Source organism: Loxodonta africana, chromosome 3 (genome assembly GCF_030014295.1).
Source record: "Loxodonta africana isolate mLoxAfr1 chromosome 3, mLoxAfr1.hap2, whole genome shotgun sequence".
In the NCBI taxonomy this organism is placed as follows: Eukaryota; Metazoa; Chordata; class Mammalia; order Proboscidea; family Elephantidae; genus Loxodonta; species Loxodonta africana.
In genome coordinates, this window is record NC_087344.1 from 12,313,677 (window position 1) to 12,326,679 (window position 13,003).

Sequence of the window (13,003 nt, forward strand, 5' to 3'; positions counted from 1 at the left end):
TTTCACTGACCCTCTACATTATATAGGATAGGTATTACCATTAACCCCCTTTTTACAGATGAGGACACTGAGGCACCGAGAGGTTAAATGACTTGTCTAGGGTCACATAGCTGGTAGGTGGCAGAACTGGGATTTGAACCTCTGCTGCCTAAGAGGCCATGCTTTTAACCATCATAGCAAACTGCAGCATCGTATCACTCAGCTCTCGCTTCATTTTGTCACCTCCCTCTCTCCACTGTCATCACCTCCCATCAACCTCAGTGTAAGCTCTGGCAATGACCCGCCCACATTCCCTTGCTGGCCCCTGGCAACTGAAGGACTTTGTGGCTGACTCATTTTTCAGAGGGAAGCCCGGCCTCTGTGGCTATTTCTCTGAAGGAAAACCTGGGATGAATGCCTTTATTGCAGAGGGGTGCCCTCAGGCCATGGACTCACTTCCCAGTGGGGACCACTGAGGCCCGGCCGCCAGCCCAGCCAGCTCACCCAGGCAATCACCACGGTGTGTTGCCACGAAGCCGGGGAAGCAGAGGCAGTTGTAGGAGCCGACGCTGTTCTTGCAGGTCCCATTTCCACACGGCTGCTGGTCACACTCGTCGATGTCTACCCGAGCAAAGCCCCCGGGCCCCGCTCAGCCCACCAAAAGCATCAGGGGTAGGGCTCAGGGAGCCAGGGGCTGGCTGGACCCAGCCCACCTCCCTGCATCTAGCCCCGTCCACATGGATGGGTAGTGACCCCTGGGTGTAATGCCTGGGAAGTGCCCCTGGTACTATTTATCACCCCCATTTTATAGATGAGGAAACTGATGCACAAGGAAGCTAATTAGTCATTTATATGCAAGGTCTTAGTGACCGGATACAAGACAGGGTCTGTTTTATCTCTAGTATAATTTATCACCCTTATTTTACAGATGGGAAAACTGAGGCAGAAAGAGGAGAATTAGTTGATAATACCCAAGGTCTCAGGGCCAGAACTCAAACCGAGGTCTGTTTATCCACTGGGATGACGGAAGCAGTCTTCCTACCCCCCGCCAGGGAAGTGCAGGCCCCAGACCCCTCACCCAGGGGTGCCTGGCCTGAAAGGATGGAGCTGGAAGGGTGCTCACCCATGCACATGGTCTGGTCCGCTGAGGCCCGGAAGCCGCGGTGACACAGGCACACGTAGCTGCCCTCTGTGTCCACACAGTCACCATGGCTACAGACACTGGAGATCTCCCGACACTCGTTCTGCCCTGGGGGGCAGGCAGTGTGGTGTCACCAGACCCCCGCCCCCTGGTGTTGCTCTGTACCCTCCCACACTGCGGCAGGGGAAGCGAGAGCCTGCCTGGAGACCTCCACTAAAGCTGCTGCTGGGGCTCCAGGCTGCACCATGCCACGAGGTGTGGAACCCCCTGCCGTCAACGGTTTGGCCTTTGGTCCTGGTTCCTGACAGCCGACCACACCTGAGACCAGCGAATGGGGGCTGACCAGGCCAGGAGAGATCACCTGCAGGATCTAAGCTTCAGGAGGCATGATGTCATCTATCATGGCCATGTGGGGGGGCCAATAAAGGCCTTGGAAGAGGAGGCTCAGTAGAGCTTCCTGGGTGGAGAGAGCAAACATATGTTCTCGGGAGGAAAAGCGTGTCCCCTGGAGGTATGGAAGCTCTGCACTGAGATCCCTCCTGGGCCTTCCCCTGTGTGTATCCTTTTTCCTGCTCTATTAAATATAGCCCTTTCCCTGGAATTTGTGAATCATTGCAATGGAATATCGGACCTAAGAAACAGAGAAGGGGCTGGTGCCACTGACCTGGCCCCACGTGAATGGAGATGAGAGAGAGAAGGGGCCGGTGCCCGCTGACCTGGCCCCTGGTGAATGTGGATGGCAGATGCAGTGCCCACTGACCTGACCCCAGGTGAATGGGGATGGTGGGGGGAGCGCTTGCTGACCCAGTCCCAGTGAACAGGGGTGAGAGAGAGAAGGGGCTAGGTGCTGGCTGATCTAGCCCCGGGTAAATGGGGATGAGAGAGAGAAGGGGCTGGTGCCCGCTGACCTGGCCCCAGGTGAATAGAATGAGAAAAAGGGCTGTGCCGGCAGCCGGGGTCTGGCAGACCAGGGAAGGGAAGCTGAGATTTCCATAGGACGATGTGGTGTGTGGAAGGGATTTATCATCTACCACATCTGGCATCAGAGGTGGGTGAGCTCAGCCTCGCTGGACTAGTTTGCACATGTGCTGACCCACGTCCATCTCAGGCCATCCTCCCCTCTGCCGTACGAGCAGGAGCTCTTGGCAACACTCCACAGTGCAGCAAGGCAGCAAGCAGTGAGCCTGGGTAGAGCAGTGCCTCCCCAAGTCACAACAGGTGGCAGAGTTGGGCTCTTACCTGTATCCTGTCCCCTCGCTTCCCCACCCCGCGCCCTCCCTGGGACCCCACTCACCCACACAAGCCCCGCCAGGTGACAGCCTGTATCCGCGGGTACATTCGCATCGGTAGCTGCCCGGGGTGTTAATACAGTCGGCATTCTGCTGGCAGGGACTCTCCCTGCCGGCACACTCATCCATGTCTGGAGAATACGGCAAATGGGGGAGAGGGGGTGAAGGAGAAGCCTTGCTCCACCCCACCCCCAGCCCCCTGATTTCAAAGTAAAAATTAAAAATTTATGAGGGTGAAAAAAACAGAAACAGCCAGAACTAGACTGAGGATCATTTCCCCATTATACAGATGGGGAAACTGAGGCTCATAGAATTTAAGTGACTTGCCCAGAGAGCACAGTGGGGGACCAGCAACCAACCCAGACCCCCACAGGGGCTGGGACAGATCCCTCGGCGGGGGTGGGTGGGTGGGAGCAGGGCTAAGACAGAGGGATAGGTCAGCACCTTCGCAGACCAGTAGGACGCTGTTGTAATCAAAACCCATGGGGCACTCGCAGCGGAAACTCCCGATCTGATTGATGCAAACGCCGTAGGCACAGATGGCGGGGATCTCTCCACACTCGTCGATGTCTGGGGAGGGCATCAGCCATGAGGTGAGCCTGGCCCCCAGGACATTCTGGGGACCCTGAGCTAAGGTTCCTCTGGGTAGAAAACATGGGGTCTCCAACCAGCACATACTCAAAAAGCCTGCTGTGGTCAAAATAAACCCGCTCACACCAGAGAGAAATTAGGATGTGGGAAGAAATACAGGAAGAGGGAGAATGAGTGTTTTCACTAGAAAACACATTTCCTGTGACTTAGGAACCCTACCTAGAACCTGTCTGTTTGTTGGACCCAAGCCACGGTATTTTCAATCGCCTCACATGCATGCAAAAATTGGACCATAAATAAAGAAGACTAAAGAAGAATTGAGAATGGATTACACCTCAACATAAAGAAAAATCCTCACAACTGGATCAATAAGCAACATATGATAAACGGAGGAAAGATTGAAGTTGACAAGGATTTCATTTTACTTGGATCCACAATCAACGCCTTGCAAGCAGCAGTCAAGAAATCAAAGGATGTACCAAAAAAAAAAACAACCCACTGCCGTCGAGTCGATTCGGACTCATAGCGACCCTATAGGACAGAGTAGAACTGCCCCATAGAGTTGTACTGTGCAAATCTGCTGCAACAGGCCTCTTTAAAAGTGTTAAAAAGCAAAGATGTCACATTGAAACTAAGAGGTGCCTGACCCAAGCCCTGGTGTTTTCAATCGCCTCATATGCACGTGAAAGCTAGACAATGAATAAGGAAGGCCGAAGAAGAATTGATGGCTTTGAATTTATGGTGCTGGCGAAGAATACTGAATATACCAGAAAAACAAACCAATTTGTCTTGGAAGAAGTACAGCCAGAATGCTCCTTAGAAACAAGGATGGCGAAACTTCATCTCACATACTTTGGACGTGTTCTCAGGAGGGACCAGTCCCTGGAGAGGGACATCATGCTTGGTAAAGTAGCGGGTCAGTGAAAAAGAGGAAGACCTTCAATGAGATGGATTGACACGGTAGCTGCAACAGTGGGCTCCAGCATATCATGAGGATGGCCCAGGACCAGGCAGTGTTTCATTCTGTTTACAGAGGGTCGCTATGAGTGGGAACCGACTCCAAGGCTCCTGACGACATTCCTGTAAATGTGACCCTGTCTGGGTTTTCTTAAGTATGTTAATTAGGCCATACTTGAGTAGGGTGGTACTAAACCTAAACCCTTCTGAGTTATAAAAACAGCAGAATAGAAACAGAAACACACACACACACACGTGTACACACACACGTGCACGCACGCGCGCATGCACACACACACACACACAGGGAAGAGGAAGAGGGATGACAGAGACAGATGTATTTACAAGCCCATGAATGCCAAGGATCGCAGCAGCGACTAGAAGCTGAAATAGACAAGGAAGAACCTCTCCCTGGAGCCAGCACCCTGAATTTGGACTTCTGAATTGTGAGAAAATAAACTTCTGTTCTTTAAAGCCACCCACTTGTGGTATTTGAGTTACAGCAGCCCTGGGGAAGAAGACAGAAATAATCTTAATAAAGCTCCATTAAAAAAAAAAAAAACCCTGGAATCAAGCTCAGTATTCCTAGCAGGGGAACCGGCTTATGGCCTGGGATGAACCAGCTCATGGAATACTCTGATGCAGGGCAACAGACAGGAGACAGCACTACATATACTAACAGGGCTGGTCCTTCAAGACACACTGCTGTTGTTAGGTGCTGCTGTCAAGTCAATTTCCAATCATGGCAACCCCATGTGACAGAGTAGAACTGCCACACAGGATTTTCTAGGCAATTTTTTTTTTAATCTTTATAGGAGCCAATCACCAGGTCTTTCTTCCCACAAAGCTGCTGGGTGGGTTTGAACTGCCAGCCTTTCCAGTTAGCAACAGAGCACTTAACCACTGTGCTAGCGGGGCTCCTTTTCAAGACACATCGCTGGGTAAAAAAAAAACAGTCGCGGATCCATACATAAGATATAATTTATGTAAAAATCCCCCAGAAAACAATACCATACATTTTCAATGGGGGACTTATATGTGCCTTTAAATGCTTGAGGAACGCAAACCCACTGCCATCGAGTCAATTCTGACTCATAGCCTCTCCATGAGACAGAGCAGAACTGCCCCCTAGAGTTTCCGAGGAGCACCTGGCAGATTCGAACTGCCGACCTCTTGGTTAACAGCCGTGTAGCACTTAACCACTACACCACCAGGGTTTCCAAATGCATGAGGAAAGAACTAGGAAAAAGTGCTCTGAGCATGAAACAATAGGAACCCTGGGGAAGTGAGAAGGGAGCAGGTGCGGGGTGGTGGGTAGAGGGGAAGTGAGTCTTATCTGCCATGTTCCAATTTTGTTGTTGTTTACCTATTTATTGACTACATAAAGGCATTAGACTGTGGATCATAACAAATTATGGATAACATTGCAAAGAATGAGAATTCTAAAACACTTAATTGTGCTCATGCAGAACCTGTACATAGACCAAGAGGCAGTCGTTCAAACAGAACAAGGGGATACTGCGTGGTTTACCAACTTTTTAAATAGCGAGGACACACCTATGTGAGTAGAACAAGTAAAAATGGGTTCATTGATTAAACACTGCACAACTGAAATGGGACACTCAGGTATTAAACTATCCAAAACCTTGTTTAACACAGAGGAAGCGTTTCTATGGCAGGATTACTAGAGAGTCAGGGGTGCTGGGGGTGGGGGATTGTGGGAGAAAAGGAGAGTGGGCATGGCCAGAGACCCAGGAGAGGACAGAGCAGGTGGAGGCCAGGTGGAGAGGAGCTCAGAGCTGGGAGTAGGAAAGCGGCAGAGGGACCCAGGACTATCAGTGGGGAGCGGTGGTCACTCACCAACAGGCTTCCCTGTGTGGACATCCATGACAAAGCCAGGGACCTGGTTCCCACACAGGATCTGATAATCCACTGGACAAAGGAAAACAGGGTGGAATGGGTTATGGGAAGGATGGATGATGAATGGATGGGTGGATGGATGCATGGATGGTTAGGTGGATGGATGAATAGATGGAGAATGGATGGATAAGTGGATGGTTGGATGGGTGGCTGGGTGGACAGATGGAGGAGTGGGTGAATGGGTAGATGGATGGAGAATGGATGGATGGATGCATAGGGGGGTGGACAGATGGAGTAGTGCGTGGGTAGATGGGTGGCTAAATGGAGGGAAGGTGGATGGATGGATGCATGAGTGGGTGGATGGATTGAGGAGTGGATGAATGGATGGGTGGATGGCTGTATGAGTGAATGGATGGATGGGTGGATGGATGGATGAGTGGACGGACGCATGCATGTATGCATGCATGGAGGAGTGGATGTATGTATGGATGGGTAAACTGATGGATAGGTGGATAGATGGGTGGATGGATGAATGGATGAATGGGGACGGCAGGCCAGGCCCTGCCAAGGAAACCCCTGCCCTGCCCATCGCCTCCTCCACCATGTTTCTGCAATCATGCCATCCCTCTATCTCTATAGTCCAGCTCTCACCCAGCCTCCTCTAACCAGTCTCCGCCCTGCCCCTTCCCTGCCTCCACTTTGACCGGCACTAGGAGGGTTAAAGAATGGGCCCTGTGCAGTGTGCTCTTCCAAAGTGCAGACCGCCCTTCCCCACCCCTTCCCTAAGTGAGTGCCATCAACCACTCCCCACCACCCTCACGATGAAATCTTCAGTACGGACCTCAAGGCCCTCAGCCCCTGCCCCCGTCTTTCCTCCAACCATTACTCTCCACTCCATCTACATTGATTTATTTACACATCTGGACATGTCATGCTCCGTCAGGCCACCACACTTTTGCAAGAGTGCCCCCGTGACCACGCTCCAACCCTGAGGACTACGGGCAGCCAACCAGGAAGGGCCCCTGACCCTCCACCCTGACTCCGGGCAGTTGACGGCACCACCCTTGGGGTCCCTGAGCAACCCACTCTCCCATTATATCCTGCTGATGCTGAGATGTAGCCTACCAGCCCTCACTCCCCAGGAGAAGCAGGTATACCTGGATGCAGGTGTTGGGACCGAGCCTCCTGGCCACCTGTCCCCAGGTCCTGTCCGGTGCCCTGCCCACATCATGAGAAGAACGGGCCAATCGCAGCCAGCCCCTCTGTTGGCATGGACTTCCACCTTGTCCTATTCTACCTGCCACCTAGCCCCAGGTGCGTAAGTTCAAGAGCAAACACCTAGGTGCCAGCAGGCAACTGCGGTACCACATGTGCACTGTCTTGACAATCCCACAGTCAGCTTTGGTTGTGTGCATCTTCCTCCCAGCCTGCACAACCTGGGAGGGGCAATAGTCTTTCTTATTCTTGATTCCTAGGACTAGCATAGGGCCTGGCATCCAGAGATGCTGAACAATGACCCTGCCCACTGGATGTAAACTGCTAGCTGCCCCTTCTCATCGTGCCCACTCCTGCAGCTCTCAGATGGCCTGGCCTGGCTGCTAGATCATTCTGTCAGGTATCGACCCAGTTGCTAGCCTATTCTGCTTTGTCCTGCCTCTGGGCCTTTGCTCATGCTGTTCCCCTTCCTGGAACACCCTTCCTCACCCTGACCTACCTCCTCATCAGGGCCGCAGTCCTGCTCAGAGCTTCCCTGAATCTGCCCTTCCCCCAGCCCCGGGGGCCCTGGTTCCTGTAACCAGCTGTGCCTTCTTCCTAGCCCAGTCACTCAGTGAGCCCCCAAATGCTCTGTGGAAGATGCCTTGCCCTCCCCCCTAAAATTATTCATTTCTGTACACTGTGATGTAACTTTGGCTCTTCAGCTGTCACGAGAACAAGGTGGGCTAATCCAGGGGCCCAAAATGGTCTGTGCCTCTGTGAAAACCAAACACCAAACCAGCTGCCCGTCAAGTTGATTCCAACTCATGGCAACCGCACCTGTTACAGAATAGAACTGTGCTGCACAGGGTGTTCGAGGCTCTGGCCTTGTGGAAGCAGATCACCAGGTCTTTCTTCTGAGGCACCTCTTGGTTAGTAGTCTAGTGTTTAACCGTTTGTGCCACCCTGGGACTCCTGCGCCTCCTTAAGCAGGGCACTAAGAAGGGCCAGGTGGGAAGAAGGCACTCACGGCTGGTGGGGGTGGGGCAGGCCTCACAGGGTCTGTTCCAGGCCTGGCCGATGTTGTAGGAGCAGCAGCACATCTTGTGGGTCACGTTGAAGGCCAGCTCATTCCGACACGTGCCGTTGTAGTGCCGGAAGCAGACGCTCTTCCTCATGTCTGTGGTTGGGGTCGGGGAGAGGGGTCATGAATCTGTTTAGAAATTACCGGCTTGATGATTCTCTGCCCGCAGACTTGAGGCCACCATTCATATTGTAGTTTTCATTGGGTAGTGCACAACCCGGGCAACCATTCATGGCAGCCCTGAGTCCTGCAGTCTCATCTGTTTCATTCTCTGCTACGTCTCAGTGCCTCAAATACACCCAAGCCCTCCCTCCCCCTGCTCCCCAAACACACCTCTGCACATGCTTCCAAGGCTCAGAGACTCTCAGCACTCCCTCCCGCACCCACATCCCGCTCCCAGTCAGCACACTCCCTACCCATGCAGCTGTTGCCACCATTAACTTGCAGGTACTCCGCGGGGCAGACGCAAGTGTAGTTCCCCAGGGTGTTGTAGCAGGTGCCAGGGCCACAGATGCCCGAGTGTGTGGAGCATTCATCGATGTCTGCGGGGGAGGGAAGGGGGCGTCTGGGAATTGTCTGGATAAATCCCTCCTCCCACTCCAAATCCAGGGGAACCACTTCACCACGAGCTGGAGTTTGGTTTCAAGATCAGCTTAAAATGCACAGACTTTCAACTCCTAGGTATACAACCCAAAGAACTGAAAGCAGGAACGCAAACAGATACTTGTACACCAATAGTTCATTGCAACATTACTCACGGTAGCCAAAAGGTGTGGAAACAACGCAAGTGTCCATCAACAAATGAATGGATAAACAAAATGTGGTATATACACACAATGGAAAATTATTCATTCATGAAGAGAAATGAAGTCCTGAAACATGCTACGACATGGATGAGCCTTGAAAACATTATGCTGAGTGAAATAAGTCAGTCACTAAGGGACAAACAGTATATGATCTCTCTTATGTGAAATATCGAGGGTAGGCAAGTACATAGAGACCAAGGGTTATTAGTGGCTACTAGGGATAGAGGGAGGAGGAAAGTGGGAGTCACTGCTTAGGGGTCACTGAGCTTCCGTTAAGGGCGATGGAAAAGCTGGAAACATAGTGGTGATGGCTGCACAACGTGAGAAATATATTTAAAGTCACTGAATGTACGTGTAAAAAAGCTTGAGATGGAAAATGTCTTGTTACATATATTTTTACCACAATAAATTTTAAAAAGGAATGGATGGGTGTTTGTTTAAGATGGATGGATGAGTGGATGATGGGTGGATGGATGGATAGGTGAGTGGAGAGAGGGGTGAGTGGATAGATGAATGGATGGTTGAATGAATTAATGCGTTTGTTATAATGTGCCAAAAGAGCTCAGAATTAGAATAGCTGGGCCAAAACCAGTTTCCATCATTCCCTAGCTGAGGCCTCTGGAAAAGCCCTTTAACCCCACTGAGCCTCAGTTTCCGCATCTGAAAAATGGGGATAGTAGGAACACCTCCCTCATGGGGCTGCTATGCTGATCAAATGAATGACCGGTGGGGTGTGTTCAGCACAGCGCTGACACACAGGGGGCTCTCGATAAATACCCGTTAGTACTAGAATTGTTGCCCGTTACTGTTATACTTAAATGAGAACACAAGTAAACAGGTAAAAGAAAGCTGGGCCGGTTTCTTCTCTTGTCTTTACCTTCCCATCCTGAGCTCTGGGTCAGGGTCAGCCTTTGGCCAAGGGAGGAAAGTGTGGCTTCTGTTGTAAAGCCAGGTCACTTCTGAGCAGGTAGGAGGGCAGAGGTAAGGCAAGGGGGAGGAGGAGGCAGCAGAGCAGACAGAATACAGGGGCATTCTGATGAAGCCTTCTGTGATGGTTAATTTTATGTGTCAACTTGGTGGGGCTATGGTTCCCAGTGGTTTGGCCAAATGCTAGTGTAGATGTTGTCATGGAGTAGTGACATCTGATTAAATCAGTTGGCCTTAGGTAGAGCCGATTACCTTTGTGATGTGATACGATATGTTGTGATGTGATATAGTGACCTTCTGTAATGTAATGTAATGTAATGTAATGTAATGTAATGTAATGTAATGTAATGTAATGTAATGTAATGACCTTCCCCATTTCAATCTAATGTAATATAATGTAATCACTTTCCATAATGTAATCTAATTAATCGGTCAGCTGAGGTCATACCAGTGTAGGGTAGATCCTAAACCTAATCACTTCTGAGTTGTAAAAAGACCAGAATACACACAGAGATGCACACATAGACAAAGACAGACAACACGTGAGAATTGTCTACAAGGAAAGGAACACCAAGGACTGTTGGCAGTCACTGGAAACTAGAAGAGAGGCTCACGGGCAGAATCAACACGGCCAAGATACTGACTTGAAGTTTTAGCCTCCAAAACTGTGAGAAAATAAATTTCTGTTCTTAAAGCCACCCATTGCGGTATTTGTGTTACAGAAGCACTAGGTAACTAAGACAGCTTCCCCCTCCCAATCCTTCTAATAGGCTCCAGAGAGCAAGGTAGGTGAGCAGGCTCCAGGGGTATTTCAAACCCCAGTAACTGAGAAGGAGGTGAGGGTGAGAAGGGAAGGGAGGCAGGGAGTGAGGGAAGAGGCTGGCTTAGCCTGGGGAGGATCCATACTCACCCTCACAGATGCGGGTGTCCTCATTCAGGTGGAATCCAGGCGGGCATTCGCATTGGAAGCTGCCGAAGGTGTTGACACAGTCGCCTCCCTGGCATAGGCCTGGCAGCTCCTGGCACTCAACGATGTCTATCAGGAAGTGAGAAAGCTGTGATCGGAGGCTAAACCCAAGCAGAGGACTCAGGGGACACCTGCACCCTGCCCTGGACTCTTGAGGGCCCTGCAGGAGCCAGCCTTGCTCCTTCAAAGATCCCTGAGAGGGCTACCCCATAGCTGCTGGGCATCTGGAGGGCTCAGACCAGGGTCTCCCTTGAAAGCTGGACCCAGACTCTGTTGGGGCAATGTTACCCTGATTTCATCCCCTTTGCCCTTATCTGATTGTTATCCATCTATCATATAGTTCCCTCTGATGAAATGTCTTCTCCAATCTCATAATCTCCTGTGAATAGAAGGATGGATGTCTGGGTGTCTGGGTGTCTGGGTGGGTGGATAGATGGGTGGATGGGTGGATGGACGGATGGATGGATGGGTGGATGGACGGATGGACGGATGGACAAGTGGGTAGATGGATGGATCGGTGGATGGATAAATGGGTGGATGGACAGATGAGTGGATGGATGGATAGGTGAATGGGTGGATGGATGGATATGATAAGTAGTAGATAGGTGAATAAGCAAGTGGATGATTAGAGGAGTTGAATGGAAGGATGGATGGATGGGTGGTGAGTGGATGGATGAGTGGATATTAAAAGTCACAGATGGATAAATGAACAAGTGGGTGAACGGAGGAGAAGATAAATGAGTAGATTGATGGATGGAAGGATGGATCAATAATCCAACAAGTGGAAAAAGAGATAGCTGAAAGAACAGACAAAAAATTCACCACAAACTCAAAATACAGTCCAGTCTTTCTACCCAGCCCCAGGCAGGAGGATCTTGGCCTCCACAAAGGGGTCCAATTCTGCATGTCGGTGTGCTGATAAGAGAAAGGTTGGGGATGAGAGAAAGCCCAACAAGTGGGTGGAGAGATGGATGACCTGCCAGAACTCACCTTCCAGAATGACAGTGACGGGGTTGGGCCGGAAGCCCTCACCACCAGGGCACAAGGTTCTGTACTCGGCTGCAAGGGAAACAGGCTTTTGTGAGGGGCTGTGGGGTGGGGCCTTTGGACAGAGCCCAGGGGAAGCAAGGGAGGGGAGGACTCCCAAGAAGGGTCCAAGGGTGGGCCCCATATCCCTCTCCTGCACCTGCAACATTCTCATCCTTCCCCACTTTTCTCCCTGGCCTCTCGGGACCAAGAGGCCTTGCCCAGTCCTGGGGCTGCCTGGGGATCCGGCATCTGTGTGTGTGTGTGCGCGAGCGTGTGCTTACATACAACCTGTGAGCAGATGAATCGTGTGGTAGTGGCCAAGAGTGGAACGGGGAGGGCCATTCTCTCTGATCCAAAACCAGACTCTAGTGTGACTGTAAGTTTCCCCATGAAAGGCAGACGCCCACCGTTCACACATACACACTCCTGAAGGGGTGGATACAGTGCCTCCTTGTTTCATACTTCAGGCTTTTGCATATGCTGTTTCCACTGTACCAGGCATCCTTCTTCCTACTCCCTGGAAAACTCCTACTCATCCTTCAAAACCCCCTTCCTCAGCCCCCTCCTCTCTGCAGCTTTGTCCTGCATCATTGCTGTGTCTCAAACAGACACACAGGAGACTCCACCCTCACAGTCCTGGAGCCACTGGCTTGTGGGTGAGCTGCAGTGTGCAGTGGCTGTGGCACATCCTTCCCTGGGTGCCCAGCTCCTAGCATATGGCTCAGAGGAAGCCGCAGAGTGTTTGTTGACTGACTGAGTGAGCAAGTGAACACACAAACACACAGAGAAGAATTTGCAGGAAGACCCTGGAGAGAGGCCAGACGATTACCTGAGAGAATGCACTGTGTGACCCAGGAAGAGCCCCTCTCCCTCCCTTCTCGGTGTCTCTGCCACCAAAGTCCCTCTAGCAGAGATGACCCCTGCCCCACGCTCCCCGCAGGGACTTACTGGTGTTGGCCATCGGACACGGCTCGCAGGGGTTGCCCCAGGCCCGGCCCAGGGAGCAACAGCAGGAGGCTCGAGTGACGCCAACCCCTATCTCAGCAGCGCAGGAGATGCCCCCGTCCCCTCGGTCATGCGTGTCCAGGAAGCAGTTACCGACCCGGGTGTCTAAGCAGGCAGAAAGGTGCTTAGCCAGGGGCAGGGGGAAACAGTGTGTGTGACTCTGCATGTGTGAGC

At 51.5% G+C, this 13,003-nt stretch overlaps 1 protein-coding gene across 1 annotated transcript in view; it reads right to left on the minus strand.

Annotated features, from left to right (window-relative positions):
• FBN3 (fibrillin 3) overlaps positions 1-13,003 on the minus strand; it is an 83,511-nt gene that overhangs the window by 37,233 nt on the left and 33,275 nt on the right. The window contains exons 35-44 of the mRNA XM_064280505.1: positions 12,773-12,934; positions 11,786-11,854; positions 10,739-10,864; positions 8,512-8,637; positions 8,042-8,191; positions 5,818-5,889; positions 2,854-2,979; positions 2,415-2,540; positions 1,103-1,228; positions 484-600 (exon numbers count right to left, since the gene is read on the minus strand). Of these exons, the coding sequence (XP_064136575.1) occupies positions 484-600; positions 1,103-1,228; positions 2,415-2,540; positions 2,854-2,979; positions 5,818-5,889; positions 8,042-8,191; positions 8,512-8,637; positions 10,739-10,864; positions 11,786-11,854; positions 12,773-12,934 (1,200 nt within the window). The remainder of the gene's footprint in view (positions 1-483; positions 601-1,102; positions 1,229-2,414; positions 2,541-2,853; positions 2,980-5,817; positions 5,890-8,041; positions 8,192-8,511; positions 8,638-10,738; positions 10,865-11,785; positions 11,855-12,772; positions 12,935-13,003) is intronic.